Source organism: Macaca fascicularis, chromosome 17 (assembly GCF_037993035.2).
Source record: "Macaca fascicularis isolate 582-1 chromosome 17, T2T-MFA8v1.1".
In the NCBI taxonomy this organism is placed as follows: Eukaryota; Metazoa; Chordata; class Mammalia; order Primates; family Cercopithecidae; genus Macaca; species Macaca fascicularis.
The window spans coordinates 25443675-25462071 of NC_088391.1; the positions used below are offsets into that span (position 1 = coordinate 25443675).

At 34.1% G+C, this 18397-nt stretch overlaps 1 protein-coding gene and 1 non-coding gene across 3 annotated transcripts in view; one reads left to right on the top strand and one right to left on the bottom strand.

The window, feature by feature from the left end:
* Positions 1-18397, top strand: part of LRRC63 (leucine rich repeat containing 63) — a 64055-nt gene that overhangs the window by 23571 nt on the left and 22087 nt on the right. Inside the window, exons 6-7 of one of the 2 annotated variants that reach the window (XM_074021986.1) lie at positions 12304-12402; positions 16181-16446. In XM_074021986.1, coding sequence (XP_073878087.1) covers positions 12304-12402; positions 16181-16321 — 240 coding nt within the window. In that variant the 3' untranslated portion in view covers positions 16322-16446. Of the gene's footprint in view, positions 1-12303; positions 12403-16180; positions 16447-18397 lie in introns of those variants that run through there. The other variant, XM_065533223.2, reaches the window with a different exon arrangement.
* LOC123569913 (small nucleolar RNA U13) lies at positions 1496-1599 on the bottom strand. The gene has a single exon (XR_006693796.2). It is a non-coding gene; the product is annotated as a small nucleolar RNA U13 (small nucleolar RNA).

Genomic DNA, 18397 nt, shown 5'->3' on the forward strand with positions numbered 1-18397 from the left:
AACCTATATTCCTAGTTTGCCTTCAGTTTAAAAAGATTCTGAGGTTCAAGTCAATCACAGTGCTTTTTTAAAATTACTTAGCATAAGAGAATTTGAATTCAGATTTATTGTATTTTTAAGTTATTAGCAATCTTTGGCTCTGTGACAAATCTAGTACTAGGATGGCTTTTCACTGAACACAAGCTCAATATCATGAATAGCAATAATATTAGTTATCATTTGTTAAGTATCCACTACGTGCCACGTACACATTACTCCTAATACATAATTATGTAAAGTATTATAATCTTTATCCTCAGACAAGAACACTGAGGCTTAATGAAAGTAACTTGTATAAGATCACACAGTAAGCAAGTTGTAGAGCTTGGGTTTGAACCCAGAACCTTTTGGCCTCAAAATCTATGCTTTTTTATTTTAAGTTTTATTTTGAGGTAAGTTCTAACTTATAGAAAATTTGTAAAAATAGGAAAAGCTACAGAGAGTTTCTTTGAAAAATTAGGGCATTAAAATAATATCCATATATACTGGGAAATTTGGAAAGTCAAATGCTTGGCTGGGGCTAGACACATTCTTAGAAAAGACCTGAGAAGGCCCTAAGCTTTCACATCTGGCTGACCTCTAAATGCAGTACAAGCAGCAAGTAAAGGCAAAGGTGGTTGTAAATGGCCTGGCTAAGCATTGAAGGAGTGCCTTAGCACACAGTCCATCTGAAAAGGTGGAGTTCTCTCTCTCTCCTCCTCTCTCTGTCTTCTGTTGTGTAAGGAAATCTCTGTCAAAACAATAACTGAACCCGAGTTAAAAGAGCAGAGATTTTAAAGAAAACATGTGACAAAGAATACAGACTTCACAAAAAAAGTTTAGAAAATTATTAAACAACTCAATAGCTATAGCTCATATCAAGCCTACAGAAATTCTGGAGCTGAAAAATACAATAACTGAAATGAAAACCTCACTGGAAGATTTCAATAGTAGATTTGATCAGGCAGTAGATTTGATCTATTTCTATTCTATAAAAATAGAAATAGAATGCAAAACAACAAAACAAACCCCAAAGAGAGAGAAAAATGTGATTTCCAGAGTTAACACATTATAATGATTAAGACGATTAAGACGTCCAGTTCCAGTTTTTGTTTTTTTTTTTGAGACGGAGTCTCGCTCTGTCGCCCAGGCTGGAGTGCAGTGGCGCGATCTCGGCTCACTGCAAGCTCCGCCTCCCGGGTTCACGCCATTCTCCTGCCTCAGCCTCCCGAGTAGCTGGGACTACAGGCGCCCACAACCGCGCCCGGCTAATTTTTTGTATTTTTAGTAGAGACGGGGTTTCACCGTGGTCTCGATCTCCTGACCTTGTGATCCGCCCGCCTCGGCCTCCCAAAGTGCTGGGGTTACAGGCGTGAGCCACCACGCCCAGCCAGTTCCAGTTTTTAACAAAAATTATGGAATATCCAAAAAATATGGCTTGTTCACAGAAGAAACTAACAGAAGCTCTATTTTTTCACATCAGACGGGTAATGTGCCAATGTCATAAAAAGGCTTGAGGGAGGCATATTTTATTCATGAGCATAAAAAGCCAATCATCATGCTTATGAACTACTAAAGGATTAGAAACTACTTCTGAGGAAGCACAGATATTGGACTTACTGGAAAAAGGACTTCAAATAAACTGTCTTAAATATGTTCAAACTGCTAAATGAAACTATGGACAGAGAGCTAAAGAGAATAATGTGTGAACAGAGATTTCAATAAGGAGAATAATGCGTGAACAGAGATTACAATAAAGAGATGGAAATGACAAAAGAAAAAAAAAACAATTTAGGAGCTGGAAAGTACATTACCAAACTGAAAACTTCTCTAGAAAGTTTCAATACTAGGAATATTGATTAGGCAGAATAAAGAATTATAAACTAGAAAATAGGTAAATTGAAATGATCAAGTATGAAGAACAGAAAGAAAAATAAATAAATAAAAATGAACAGAACCTAAGGGACCTCCAGAACATCATCAAGTATACCAACATACATTTAATGGGGTCTCTGGAAAAAAGGAAAGAGAAGAAAGGGCAGAAAAAATATTTGAAGAAATAATGGCCAAATATTCCAAATTTGATTAAAAGCACAACTCTATACATCCAGGAAGCTCAATGAACTCCAAGAAGGATAATTGCCAAGAGATCCACAATGAGACATATAATCTAATTGTCAAAAGCCAAAGTCAAAGAAATAATCTTGACAGCAGCAAGCAAGAAGTGTTTTGTCATGTACAAGGGCTCTACAATGAAATTCACAGCCAGTTTGTTGCCAGAAACTATGGAGGCAAGAAAGGAATTGGATGACATCTTTATAGTGCTGAAAGAAAAGCAATCTGTCAACCAAAAGTCTATAACCAGAAAATATCCTTCAAAAACAAAGGAGTAATTAAGACATTCTCCAATAAGCAGAAGCCGAGGGCATTTCTGCCCTATAAGAAATGCTAGAGAGTTGTTCAGGCTACAGTGAGATAACATTAGACAGCAACTCAAAGTCTTAAAAAGAAATAAAGAACTCTGATGAAGGTAACTACATAGGTAAATATAAAAGTCAGTATTATTTTGGTTATCAGTTTGTATTTTTCTTATATCACTTAAAAGACAAGTGTGTAAACATAATTATAAATGTGTATTAATGGACACACAATGTTTAAAGATTTAATTTGTGACAAAACAGAAGGGAGATGAAGCTGTATAGGAACAGAGATTTTGTATGCCATTAGAGTTAATTTGGTATCAATCTAAACTAGATTGTTGTAAATTTAGGATGCCAAGTGCAATCCCATAGTAACTACTACTAAAAAACCATATTAAAACATACACAAAGGGAAGTGAGGAGGGCATTAATGTGGCACACTACAGAAAATTCATTAAATACAAAGAAGGCTGTAATGAAGGGAACGAACAAAACCAACAATGACAAAACATTCTGGAAAGGGCAGAAGTGTAAAGGCAGTAAAAGTACCTGCGGTTTTCAGGGTTGTGGCAGAAGGGAAGAAAGGATGAATAGGAGAAGCACGAGTAATTTTTAGGGCAGTGATTCCGTATGATACTGTAATGGTGAGTCTATTTCCTTATGTATTTTGAAAACCCATGGAATATATAACACAAGGTGTGAACTATAATGTAAACTATGGACTTGGGTTGATAATGATGTGCCAATGTTGGTTCATTGATTGTAACAAATATACCAACATGTTGTACAGGATGTTAATGTTGGGAGAAGGCTATAGGTACATATGGCAAAGGGGTATGTGGAGAAGAAAAATCTCAAATTAAGAACTTAACTTTACACTTTAAAAAGCTTGAACAAAGAGAGCAAACTAAACCCAAAGTTAACAGAAGGAAGAAAACAATAATGATAAAAGCAGAGATAAATGAAATAGAGAATAGGAAAACAGTAGAGAAAATTAATGAAAACAAAGTTAGGTTATTTGTAAAGATCAACAAAATAAATAAATCCTTAGCTAGACTAAGTAAAAAAGAGAGAGAGAATGTACAAATAACTAACATTAGTCATGAAAATTGAAATATTACAACTGGTCTTACAAAAATAAAGGGGATTGTAAAAGAATACTTTAAATGATTGTACACTAATGAATAATATAACCTAGATTAAATGGAAACATTTCTAGAAAAACACAAATTACAGACTCAAGAACAAATAAAAATCCGAGCAGACATTTAACAAGTAATGAGATTAAGTCAGTAACAAAAAACTTCCAAACAAAGTAAAATCCAGGACCAGATGGGCCTATTATCAGGCAACCCTAATTTCAGACAAAACAGGCTTTAAACCAACAAAGATCAAAAAAGACAAAGAAAGGCGTTACATAATGTTAAAGGGCTCAGTTCAACAAGAAGACGTAACTATCCTAAATATATATGCACCCAATACAGGAGCAGCCAGATTCATAAAGCAAATTATTAGATTCCTACAAAAAGACTGAGGTTCCCTCATAATGAATAGTGGGAGACATCAACACTCCACTGACAGCATTAGACAAATCATCAAGGCAGAAAATTAACAAAGATATTCAACATTGGACAAAAATGGATCTGGACCTTTACAGAACTCTACCCCTAAAACAACAGAATTCTTCCCATTTCCACATGACACATACTCTAAAATCAACCATGTAATCGAACACAAAACAAGTCTCAGCAAATGAAAAATAATTGTATTAGTACATTGTCATACTGCTATGAAGAAATACCCGAGACTGGGTAATTTATAAATAAAAAGAGGTTTAATGGACTAACAGTTCCACATGGCTGGGGAGGTCTCACAATCATGGCAGAAGGCAAAGGAGAAGCAATGACACGTCTTACATGACGGCAAGCAAGCATGTGCAGGGGAACTGCCCTTTATAAAACCATCAGCTCTCACGTGACTTATTCATTTTCATCACAAGAAAAACTCACCCCTATGATGCATTTACCTCCCACCAGATCCCTCCCACGACACATGGATTATGGGAGCTACAATTCAAGATGATATTTGGGTGGGGACACAGGCAAACCATATCAATAACCAAAATTATACCAAACACAATCTTGGACCACAGTACAATAAAAATAGAAGTCAAGACTTTTAAAATCACTCATACCATGCAGTTACATGAAAATTAAATGACATACTCCTGAATGACTCTTGGGTAAATCTGAAATTAAGGTAGAAAAGAAGTACTTTGAAATTAATGAGAATAAAAATACAGCATATTAGAATCTCTGGTACACAGCTAAGGCAATGTTAAGCAGGAAATTCATAGCACTAAATGTCCACATCAGGAAGTTAGAAAGATGTTAAATTAGTAACCTAACATTAAAACTGAAAGAACTAGAGAAGCAAGAGTAAACCAACCCCAAAGCTAGCAGAAGACAAGAAATAACCAAAGTCAGAGCTGAACTAAAGAAAACTGAGACACAAAAAAGAATTCAAAAGATCAGCAGATCCAGGAGTTGATTTTTTGGGGAAAAAAAAATTAGTAATATAGGACACTAGCTAGACTAATAAAGAAGGAAGAGAAAATCCAAATACAATTAGAAATAACAAAGGAGAAGTTATTCCTGACCCCACAATAATAAAAATAACCATCAGAAACAACTACAGACACCTCTCTGCACACAAAGTAGAAAACCTAGAAGAGATGGATAAATTCCCAGACACATACATCCTCCCAAGACTGAACCAGGAAGAAGTTGATTCCCTGAACAGACCAATAATGAGCTCCAAAACTGAATCAGTAGTAAATAGCCCACCAACCAAGAAAAGCCCAGTGCCACACAGATTCACAGCTGAATTCTGCCAGATGTACAAAGCAGAGCTTGTACCATTTCTGGTGAAACTATTCCAAAAAATTGAGGAGGAGGAGCTCCTCCCTAACTAATTCAGTGATGCCGGCATCATCCTGATGCCAAAACCTGGCAGAGACACAACAACAACAACAACAACAAAAAACAACAAAACTTCAGGCCAATATTCTTGATGAACACTGATGCAAAAATCTTCAACAAAATACTAGCAAACTGAATCCAGCAGCACATCAAAAAGCTTATCTACTATGATCAAGTAGGCTTTATCCCTGGGATGCAAGATTGGTTCAACATATGCAAATCAATACATGTGATTCATCACACAAACAGAACTAAAAACAAAAACTATATGATTATCTCAATAGATGTAGAAAAGGTTTTTAATAAAATTCAACATCACTACATGTTAAACACTCTCCATAAAGTAGGTATTGAAGAAACAACCTCAAAATAATAAGAGCCACCTATGACAGACTGACAGCCAACATCATACAGAATGGGCAGAAGTTGGAAGCATTCCCCTTAAAAACTGGAACAAGTCAAGGATGTCCTCTCTCTCTCTCTCTTTTTTTTTTTTTTTGTTTTTGTTTTTTGTTTTTTGAGACAGAGTCTCGCTCTATTGCCCAGGCTGGAGTGCAGTGGTGCGATCTCGGCTCACTGCAAGGTCCACCTCCCAGGTTCACGCCATTCTCCTGCCTTAGCCTCCCGAGTAGCTGGGACTACATGCGCCCACCACAACGCCCATCTAAATATTTTGTAATTTTAGTAGAGACGGGGTTTCACCATGTTAGCCAGGATAGTCTCGATCTGCTGGCCTCGTGATCCACCCGCCTCGGCCTTCCAAAGTGCTGGGATTACAGGCGTGAGCCACTGTACCCAGCCAAGGATGCCCTCTCTCAACACTCCTATTCAACAAAGTATTGGAAATCCTGACCAGGGTAATCAGGCAAGAGAAAGAAAGAAAGAACATCCAAATAGGAAGAGAGGAAGCTAAACTATCCCTATTTGCAAATGGCATGATCCCATATGTAGAAAACCTCGTAGTCTCAGCCCCAAAGCTCCTTAAGCTGATAAACAACTTCAGCAAAATCTCAGACTACAAAATCAGTGTGCCAAAATCACAGACATTCTTATACACCAACAACAGTCAAGCTAAGAGCCAAATCAGGAACACAGTCTCATTCACAATTGCCACATAAAGAATAAGATCTTTAGGAATACAGCTAACCAAGGATGTGAATGATCTCTACAAGGAGAACTACGAAACACAAAGTTCAAAGGAATCAGAGATGACACAAGCAAATGGAAAAACATTCCATGCTCATGGATAGGAAGAATCAATATTAATAAAATGGCCATACTGACAAAAGCAATTTATAGATTGAATGGTATTCCTATTAAACTACCAGTGACATTCTTCACAGAACTAGAAAAAACCATTATAAAATTCATATGGAACCAAAAAAGAGCCTGACTAGCCAAGGCAAACCTAAGCAAAAAGAGAAAAGCTAGAGGCATCATGCTACCTGCCTTCGAACTATACTAGAGGGCTACAGCATGGTGCTGGTACATAAACAAACACATAAACCAATGGAACTGAATAGAGAACTCAGAAACAAGGCTGCATACCTACAACTATCTGATCTTTGACAAAGCTGACAAAAACAAGCAATGGGGAAAGGATTCCCTATTCAATAAATGGTGCTGGGATAACTGGCTAGCCATATGCAGAAGATCGAAATTGGACCCCTTCCATATACTATATACAAAAATTAACTCAAGATATATTAAAGACTTTAATGTAAAATGCAAAACTATAAAAACCCTGGAGGACAACCTAGGCAATACTATTTAGGGCATAGGAATGAGCAAAGATTTAATGATAAAGACACCAAAGCAATTGCAACAAAAGCAAAAATTGACAGATGGGGTCTAATTAAACTAAAGAGCTTCTGCATTACAACGAAAATTATCAACAGAGTGAACAGACAGCCTACAGAATGGGAGAGAAATTTTGCAAACTATGCATCTGACAAAGGCCTAATATCCAGCATTTATAAGGAACTAAAACAAACAACCCCATTAAAAAGTGGGCAAAGGCCATGAACAGACACTCCAAAAGAAGACATACATGTGACCAACAATCATGAAAAAAGCTCAACATCACTGATCATTAGAGAAATGCAAATCAAAGTCACAATAAGATACCATCTCACATCAGGCAGGATAGCTATTACTAAAACGAAAAAAATAACAGATGCTGTTGAGGTTGTGGAGAAAAAGGAACATTTATACACTCTTGGTGGGAGTGTAAATTAGTTCAACCATTGTGGAAGACAGTGTGACAATTCCTCTAAAACCTAAAAACAGAAATACCATTTGACCCAGCATCCCATTACTGGGTATATACCCAAACCAATATAAATTATTCTATTATAAAGACACATGCGTGTGTTTATGGCAGCACTCTTTGTGATAACAAAGTCATGGAATCAACCTAAATGCACATCAATGATAGACTGGATAAAGAAAATGTGGTACATATACACCATAGAATACTATGCTACCATTTAAAAGAACAAGAGCATGTCTTTTGTGGGAACATGGATGGAGCTGGAGGCCATTATACTTAGCAAACTAACTCAGGGACAGTAAACCAAATATTTCATGTTCTCACTTATAAGTGGGAGCTAAATAATGAGTACACACGGACACATAGAGGGGAACAACATGCACTGGATCCTATTGGAAGGTGGAGGGTGGGAAGAGGGAGAGGGTTGGGAAAAATAACTAATGGGTACTAGGCTTAATACTTGGGTGATTAAATAATCTGTACAAGAAACCCCCATGACACAAGTTTTCCTATATAATAAATCTGCATGTGTATCCCTGAACTTAAAATAAAAGCTAAATTAAAAAAAAAAAAAGACCTAGAAAACATATTTAAGGAAATAATGGCTGAGATTTTCCCAAATCTGGAGATAACCAGTAGCACCCAAATACAGGAAATTCAAAGGTCACCAATTAGATTCAATGCAGGAGGAATTTCCCAAGGTACATCATAATCAAATTAGCAAAAATCAAAGAGAAAGAATATTTGCAGCACAAACAATAAAGAAACATATGACATTCAACAGAGCACCAGTACAGCTTTTAGCAGCTTATTCAGCAGAAACCCTGCAGGCTAGGAGAGAGTGTTGAAGGGGAGGAAAAAAAAAAAAAAAACAACCCTCTTGACTGAGACTACTATACCCATTAAAGTGTCTCTTCAAACACAAAGGAGAGATAAAGACTTTCCCCAAATAACAAAAGCGGAAGGAACTCATGAACACCAAACCTGTCCAAAAAATGCTACAGGGAGTCCTTCCATCTGGGAGAAATAGACTGTAAGGTGTAACAAGAAAACATTTCAAAATATAAAACTCACTGCTGAAAATAAGAAAATTGAAAACTAGACAAATTCAGAATGTATTAATACTGTAATTGTGGTAAGTAAACCACTTACATCTTAAATATGAAGACTAAAAGACAAAACTATTAAAAACAACAATTGCAACAGCTGGTTAAGAGATAGGCAATATGGAAGGATGTAAATTGAAACATCAAGAAGTCAAAATATGTAGAAGGTGCTATTAAAGTGTGGAGTTTGTTTTTGATGCTTTTCCTTGCGAGCAAAGTTAAGTTGTCATCAGTTTAAAATTACCTATTATATCATGGTTTTTGTAAGCCTCATGGTAACCACAAAGCATAAACCTGTAATAGCACAGAATCCAAACATATTACTAGAGAAAATTACTTAAACACAAAGTCAGGTAGTAAGAGAGGTAAAAAGGAAGAAAGGATTCACACAATAAGCAGAAAACGAATAACAAAATGACAACAGGAAACCCTTACCTATCAATAAAAACCTTGAATATAAGTAAATAAATAAATAATATCAGCCCCAGCTATATGCTGTCTGTAAGAAACTCACTTTCTCTATAAAGACACAGGCTGAAAATGAAGGGATGGACAAAGATATTCCACATACACTGAAACCAAAAAAGAGCATGAGCAGCTATACTTATATCAGATAAAGTAAACTTTAAGTCAAGAATGGTAAGACAAGGAGGGCCATCGTATAAAAATCAAGAGGAGAGGCTGGTCTCGAACTCCCGACCTCAGGTGATCCACCCACCTCGGCCTCCCAAAGTACTGGGATAACAGGCGTGAGCCACCACACCCGGTCCTTGGTTATAAGCGTTAAAGAATTTGTTTGCTATTTTGCACATTTCTGCCTTAAGACTGTGTTTCTAGCAACTATTTAAAGTTATAAACTCTTCATTGATAAAGAATAAATCTTATATCACTAAAAGATGAATATGCAATAAGATGTTTTCAGACAAAGAAAAGCTGAATTCGTTTTTCTCAAGCTTATCTCTACTACAAGAAATGTTGGAAAAAAGCCTGAGGAGTTAAAAAAAGAAAAAAATTAGACCAAATAGAAACCTAGTTAATTAAGAAATAATGAATAGCACCACAAGTGGTAAATACATCAGTGAATATAAAGGACCTTTTAAAACAATCTTGAAATCTCTTTAAAAGAATACTGATTATTTAAAATAAATACATTAACCATATATTGTGGGTGTTATAGCTAATATAAAAGTAAAATATTTGACAACAGGAGTACAAAAGTTTGGAAGGGGCTAAATGTATGTATCTATTATAAGGTTCTTTTTTTTCTTACCCTTTTCTATGGTGCTGATACTGAAAGATTCTTTAATCATGAAGTAGTAGAATATTTTTTGAAGGGTGGTTGTGTTAAGGCACATACTGTGATCTTTAAAGAAGTCACTTTTTTAATAACACTAAGGAGAATAACAAGAAAGTCATTTAAAAAAAATGATGTTTGAACAAATGGTCTGTTCACAGCAAAGAAGGCAAGAAAAGAATAGAGGAATAAGGCTGAGTGCTGTGGCTTATGCCTGTAATCTCAGTGCTTTGGGAAGTCAAGGCAGGAGGATTCCTTGATGCCAGGTGTTTGAGGACAGCCTAGGCAACATAGCAAGACCCTGTCTCTACAAATTTTCTGTTTAGAAATTAGCCAAGAATGGTGATATGTACCTGTAGTTCTAGCTACTCAGGAGGCTGAGGAAGATCACATGAGCCCAGGAATTTGAGGTTTTAGTGAGCTATGATTGTGCCACTGGACTCCAGGCAGGGTGACTGAGCGAGACCGTGTCTCTAAAAAAAAAAGGAGAATAGAGAATAGAAGAACAGAAACAGATCAGACAAACAGAAAAAAGCACCAAAATGGTAAACTTTAGCCTAAACATATTAGTAATTTTGTTAAATGTAAATGGGTTAAACATCACAATAAAAAAATAGAGATTGTCAAACTGGCCAATGAAGTACCACTCAATTATTTGCTATTTACAGGAAGCGTACTTAAATAAAGACACTGATGGTTAAAAAGTAAAACTGGAAAAAGATAACAGTAGGCATTATAAAGCTCTTAGGGCTGTATTAGCTGACTAAGTAGAAAATAATACTAAAGAAAAAGAGTATTACCAAGTATAAAGAGAAGTATGAAAATGTTTAAATGGTCAATTCATCAAGAAGACAGAACAATCTAAATGTGTATAGATATAATAAGAATGCCTCAAAATTCATCAATCAAAATTTAACAGAACTAAAGTGAGAAGTAGAACAATTCACCATCATAACTGGATATTAGACTTAACATACCTTGATCAAGAATTGATATGTGTAGTAAAAAACAATTCAGTAAAGATATAGAAGATCTGAAATAACTCCAGAAACTAACTTGACCTAATTAACATTTATAGAATGATACATCCAATAGCTGCAGAATAAACATTACTTTTTAGGTACACATAGAACAATTTCAAGATATATGTTGGGCCATAAAACATATCTCAGGAAATTTTAAAAGATTGAAATATTGTAGTTCTCATACCACAACAGAAATAAAATAGAAGTCACAGTAAGATATCTAGAAAAGTACCAAATATTTGTGCTAAATATTAATGTAAATATTAAAAAGCACGAAGTGTTTGGAAATGAAACAACACACTAATTAAAAAATAGGTCAAGAAAGAAAGCACCAAGGAAATCAGAAATGTTTTAAACTGAATGACAATGAAGACAGTACAGAAATTGGCACATTTAACAAGAAGTTTCAGGTAGATGCTGGATTAACAGATAGAAATCAGAGAAATAAAGGTAGAGATATAAAAAGGAGTAAAGAAAATAATTATATATAAAATAGATTCAATTATATTTCAGCACATAGCAATGTTTGCTTGTTAGTGATTGAACTAATTCTGTCACGCATATAATACTACACTTGTCACACACATAAATACTTAGTCTGATATGGTTTGGGTCTGTGTCCTCACCAAGTCTCATGTCAAATGGTAATCTCCAGTGCTGAAGGTGGGGCCTAGTGGGAGGTGATTGGATCATGGGGATGGATTTGCTGTTCTCCTGATAGCAAGCGAGTTCTCATGAGATCTCTTAGTTTTAAAGACCTCCCTGGTCTTCCTGCTGCTATGACCATGTAAGACTGCTTCCCCCTTCACCTTCTGCTATGATTTTAAGTTTCCTGAGGCCTCCCCAGAAGCCAAGCAGATGCTGCCATGCTTTCTCTACAGCCTGGAGAACCATGAGCCAATTAAACCTCTTTTCTTTATAAATTACCCAGTGTCAGATATCTCTTTATAGCAGTGTGAGAACAGCCTAATGCATAGTGTTTCTATTTTGCTTCCATCTTTTACATACCAAAGAAATTATTAACACGACAGACTAAAAAAAAATTAATAGATGACGAGTATAGGCTTGTTAGTATATTGTGTAAAACATTCTCATTCAAATTATGTGCTGATTTTGTTTTACTCTTGTATAAACTATTTTGTGCCTTGTTCATGATTAACTTCTTATCTCTTGTCACTTTCTTTTAGGGCTTTTTTATACTACATTGTCCAGACTTAACACCTTTAGCTTTCCAGTTGATATATCTTAATTTGTCATTTAATGATCTTCGTTACTTTCCCACAGAAGTGAGTCCATTTTTATTGTTATATACTGATGTAACTTATTGTGTATAATAATTATAATAAAAATAGACATCTTTTAATACCTCGAAGTTACTATAAAGTGCTGTAAATGTATTTTGGATTGCATCTTTTGAATGGCTTATTTTCAGAAGCACAAAATGTACAGTACATCTTTCTTAGGAAGTCCCATGATGTAATCCTCAAACAATATGTTATAATGAGGCTCTCAAATGTGTTCTCATAATTCTATAATGTATATTAAATATTTATTCTTCTAACTCTGAATGTAATCTAAAATAAACCTTATTTATATGCTAATTGGAAGCTTTAAAAGCAAACATGCAGTGTTGTAACAAATTTTAATTACCAAAGGATAAAATATAATATTCTGCTTAATAAAATGTATGAAGGATAATCAGATATGGGATTAGCTAATTTAATATCATTTTAAGTGAATGAATCATTATGAATAATTAGGACAAATTGTGTTTTTAGTGTCTTTAGTCATTGTTTCATTGATTACTGGGTAATTGGTGGTTTTGTGAATTGATTTCCAGAGTATTGTCTTTCAGCGAGTTGATTTTTGGCAAATGTACTTTCTTCCTATTTCAATCATATACTATTGAAAACATATATTTTCCATACTTTCTCTATAATACCATGTTTTTATTTTCAATTGGAGAAATTATTTCTTTTCTAATATGTTACACCAGTTTTGTTAATATGACTGGGAGAAATTGACAAGAATTCCCAAGGAATATAGAGATCTGAGTTCTTCACACTAATTTAACTTTTCTTCTAAGTAGATACAGGTAATATTTGTGTATCTGCCAAAGAAAATTCCATCCACTAAAAAATAAATGTGTGAAGACAAGAGGGCTAGTCACATGTAAGATATGAAGTGCTTATTATTAAAGTGACAGAGATCAACTTGTCATTAAAATGCAGGTCTCTGTTATATAGCTATAGGTAAAATATTCCAATGAAGATGGTACTATCTAGGCTTAGAGGGGATATTTTGGGGACAGGCTGATGAGGACCAGTTGTTAGCATGGCATAAAGGCAATGAATAGAAGGCTGGGGACTGAGGTAAGTGGGGTGATTCAAATTATTACCGGTTTCATGGAAAATTCAAGATGGTTGAATCAGGCTGAGTGCAGTGTCCACTAAAATAGTTTAGGATGGGAGAAGGTAGAAGCAGAAATGTTAAATAAAGATTAATATCGCAAACTCTATATACATATACTCGGTCTTCTTCTCTAAGATTCTTAAACAGTCATAAAATCAAATATAATACTAAGTATAATAATGTGTTGTTAGGTCTGTAACATATATGGATATGATATACATGGAAATTATAGACACAAAAGGAAGAAGGAATTGAATATGTATGAAGAACATTTCATATCTCACTGGAATTAAGTTAGTATAAATCTGAAGTAAATTCTGATAAGGTATATATTATAACCTCTAAACAATCACTAAGAAAAGAACTCAAGAGAACATACTAAAAACACTTATTGAAGTCATAAAATGTTACACTAGAACATATTCACTTGATGCAAAAGAAAGTAGTAGGGGAGGAATTAAAAGAACATATGACATATAGAAAGCTAAAAGTGAAATGACAGATATAAATCCAATCATGTCAATAATAACATTAAACGTGAATATATCAAACAATCCCTCAAAAGGTACAGATAGACTGTACAAAATTATACAAGTTCTTTTATAGATTCAGTGAGACACTGTCTGCAGGAAACACACTTAAGATTAAAAGAAACACACTTAAGATTGAAGAGGTTGAAGCGAAAAGCATGAGAAAATATATATCATGCAAACAGCAACAATAGAAATGCTGGAGAGACTATACTAATATCAGAAAAAATATATTTTAAAGCAAAAAAAGTTACTAGAAATAAAAAGGGACATTTGTCAATTTATCAGATAATAGAACATTATAAACAAGTGTTTATTTAGTAACAGAACCCCAAAGTATATGAAACAAAAACTAGAAGAATTGGAGGAATAGAAAATTCAACTGTAACAATTGGACACTTCAATATCCCACTTTCAATAATGAATAGAAAAATTAGTCAGAAGAACAAGAGGGAAATAGAATTGAACAACACTATAAACCAATTAGACCTAATAAATCTGTATGGAATGTATTAGAGTCTAACTCAAACCAACAGCAGCAGAATACACAATTCTCAAGTTCATATAGAACATTTTCCAGGATAAATCGTATATTAGGCTACAAAATAAGTCTCAATAAATTTAAAAGGATTGAAAAATCACAAAAGTCTACTTTTGGCTACAGTGGAATTAAATTATAAACCAAAAACTGAAAGAAATTTGGAAATTCACAAATATATGGAAATTAAGCAACATACTCCTAAATAACCAGTGGGTCAAATAATAAGTTATAAGTGAAATTAGAAAATATTTTTAGATAAATAAAAATGAAAGCACAACATACCAAAATTTCCGAGCTGCATTACAGAGTACTCAGAGGGAAATTTATAGCTGTAAATGTAAATCTTTTAAAAAAGAAGAAATATCTCAAACTAACTTTTCATGTAAAGCCACTAGAAAAAAAAGAGCAAACTAAACCTAAACAAAGAATAAGCAAGGAGATAGTAAATATTAGTATAGAAATTAGTGAAATAGAAGATAGAAAGATAGAGAAAATTTTAAAACGGAAGTTATTACTTTAAAAAAATCAACAAAATTGACAAACCTTATGTAGACTCACAAGAGAAAAAGACAGAAGACTGATGTTACTAAAGACAAGGATGAAAGAAGAAACATCACTACTGACCTTATAGAAATTAAAAAAATTTAAAGAAAACACTATAAATAACTGTATACCAACTAATTAAATAACTTATGTGAAATGAACACATTCCTACAAAGGCACAAGAAGGGACTTTAGAAAATATGAATGACTCCATTATCCTAAAAATTGTATAGAAATGCAAAGGATTACAAAGAGCCAAAATAATTTTGAAGAGAAAGGCAAACATGGAGACTGATGCTTCCTGATTACAAGAATGAACCTGCTCTACTCCACCAATTTTGGACCTTTATGATGATAACAAGGTTGAATTTAATGTTAAACAGAACTAATATAAGACCTTATTAATATTCACCAGAGAGAAATATACTAATCAATGTATATAATGTATATACTACATTTATATACAATGTATATACTAATCAATGTATATAAAGATCATAGATTTAGTTATTTATTTGTTTTTCTTTTTAAAATTTGTATCCATTTAAGAGGAAAATAATAGATTTAAATGGTTTATTCTATTTTTAAAACTTCACATGAAAAATCAGTGTATATGAAATTACTGTGATATCAAAAATAATCTGGCTATGACATCTGATACTTCTCTGATGACTAAGGTTAATTCCACCTATCTTCCTGGTTCTGCAGATATCTCCTTCCTCCCTCATTATTCCATGATTGCCTCATATGAAACCGTGAGCTTGATCAGAAAGGGTGACTTTCACACTTAGAAAAGGATCATTCTTGAGTCAAAGTTGTATGAGTACAGTGGTTGCACTATTTCACCATATCATACATATTAATGCTGGTCACTTGTTTTGAAGGTTGACCGAGGGTGTTTACTGAGTTACGTGATATAGCCAATTAGTGTTGCTATAATGATTCTACATTAGTTCAGAGAGTTTATAAAAGGTAACAAATAATAATTTGCATACTTTATTATTCTGCTCATGTTTGTTTCTCTTTTCCGTTCCCCAGATATTGTGTCTTAAAAATTTACAAATACTGAAATTGAGAAATAATCCTATCAAAGAAATTCCTTCTGAAATTCAACAACTTGAGTTCCTTAGAATTTTCACCATTGCTTTTAATTTAATTACTGTTCTTCCAACTGGGTAAGGTTGATAGTCTGAGATTATAAACACAGAAAATAATTTATAATTTTGAAAAAGATCAATTTCCCCTTTGAAAGCAGCTAACAACTTCTATTTAGTAATTTGTATTCTATTCTAATTAGCTAATATGCTTCTTCTTATGGTGTTAAAAACAATCCTACTAGCTACATACAGAGCAATTAATATGGGTCTAGTGACTATACATCTAGAAATATGTTATCTGAGTATGGGTTAAATTAACAGGAATTATCTAAAGCAGTTCAGGTGAGAGCCTTGCATCTATCTCTTGACAGCCTTTTTTTGGATATGGAAAGACCACTGAATTTGGAATGAATGTACAATTTGTTAGATCATTAATTACAAACAAAACTGAATGAACATCTTTATAAATGAATTTGGATGCAATTCCTTAGTTACCACAAATAAAACTCTTATTTTGCAAAGTATTATTCAACTATTTATGAGTCCCTCTCTCTCTTTGTGCTTAGAGATTCAATTTGTTAAATTCTAATTGGAATAAGTATCTTGTTTGACATTTGGTTAAGGTTTTGGTTTAAAACTTTCATTAGGAGTTAAATAATTACTAGTCCATACGTGGGAAGAAATCCATCTCTTTTATGTCCAAATATCAGCATTCCTATGGAGTTGAAAGGGTCTTAGATATCATATAAGCCAATCTCCTTAGTTTATAGATTAGGAAATTGAGGCCAAGAATGATTAAATTACTTTCACCAGATCGAAAAATAATTACCATCAACTTTAAAGTCAGATATTTTTAGATATTGCACTGATACACTTTGAATGTTATACTTTCATTCTTGTAATTAATTCAGCAGATATTCATGAAGCATCTATTTTAATATCGTGTGCTCCTAGGAGCTCACTACCTAAAAGGAAGGCAGATAATTGAATACAACTGAGTAAAGTAAAATAATGGAGATGTACACAGTAAAATGTATGAGTTATGTGTAACCCATTCCAAAGGGTGAGAGATGGTTCCCTGGAAGATGTGGCATTTGATCCAAAGATGACTGAGTGTGAATTAGGTGGATTAAACAGGAGAGACAACAAAGGATAGTTGGGCCAATAATAGGGTGGATATTTCTTCAATGAAAAGTTACAACATATATGAAAAGAAGCAGCATATATAACATGAGATGGGAAATACAAGCAGTTTGCTGTTTTTGAAGCTTAGAGGGCAATGCCAAGTGGTAATAAATGGTACAGATTATCTGGGAAGCCTTGTGAACTAAGGTAAAGAATTTATGCTGTATGCAGTGAGAAACCTTTACAGGTTTTCCATAGGTGTGTGGTAGAGTCAAACTTACATTTTAGGTTATTCTAGTGGCAGTGTGGAGGATGGATGTGAGAGGATAAACAGAATTAAAGGTGATCAGTTGGAAAGCCATTGCAGTAGTTCAAGCAAGAGATGAAGAGAACTTGGACCAAGGCAATGGTAGTGAGCATGGAGAAGGAGGAACAAATTGTTATGAAACTGAAGTAAAACCTGTAATACCTAGAATTGAGACACAGAGGCTATAAGGAACAGAAGAATCAAAGTAAAAAAAAAAAAAAAAGTCAATTCAAGGTAACACCCAGATTTCTAGTTAGAGTGAAACAATTCAATCATGTAAAATATATTTATTGAGTATTTATTAAATACTGGGCTCTGTCCTAAGCATTGGGTTTAGATTGTTAAAAGAAAGGGGCATGATCTTTTCCCTCACAGGGTTTAGAATACAGAGAAGGATACAGGAATTTTAATAAATGCCATAATAAATATATGAATATATAAATATAAAACATTCTAAGGGCTTTGACTGAAAAGAACAATATGATGTCAGGAGAAAAAAAATTGAGTCACTAAGAAAGGCGTACCTGAGGAAATGACATTTAAGCAGAAGTTTATGAATCCAGGCCAAGAATAGGAAAAAGAATATTCATGCAGTGGGAATAACATGTGAGGTAGAAAGGCTTGGACTCCACAAAGGCTGACAGGAAGCCAGCACGGCTTAGAGTAAAACTCAGGTGAGGTTTAGGAGTTGGATGGGGACTATATCCCATGAAGCTTTGAGGGTCA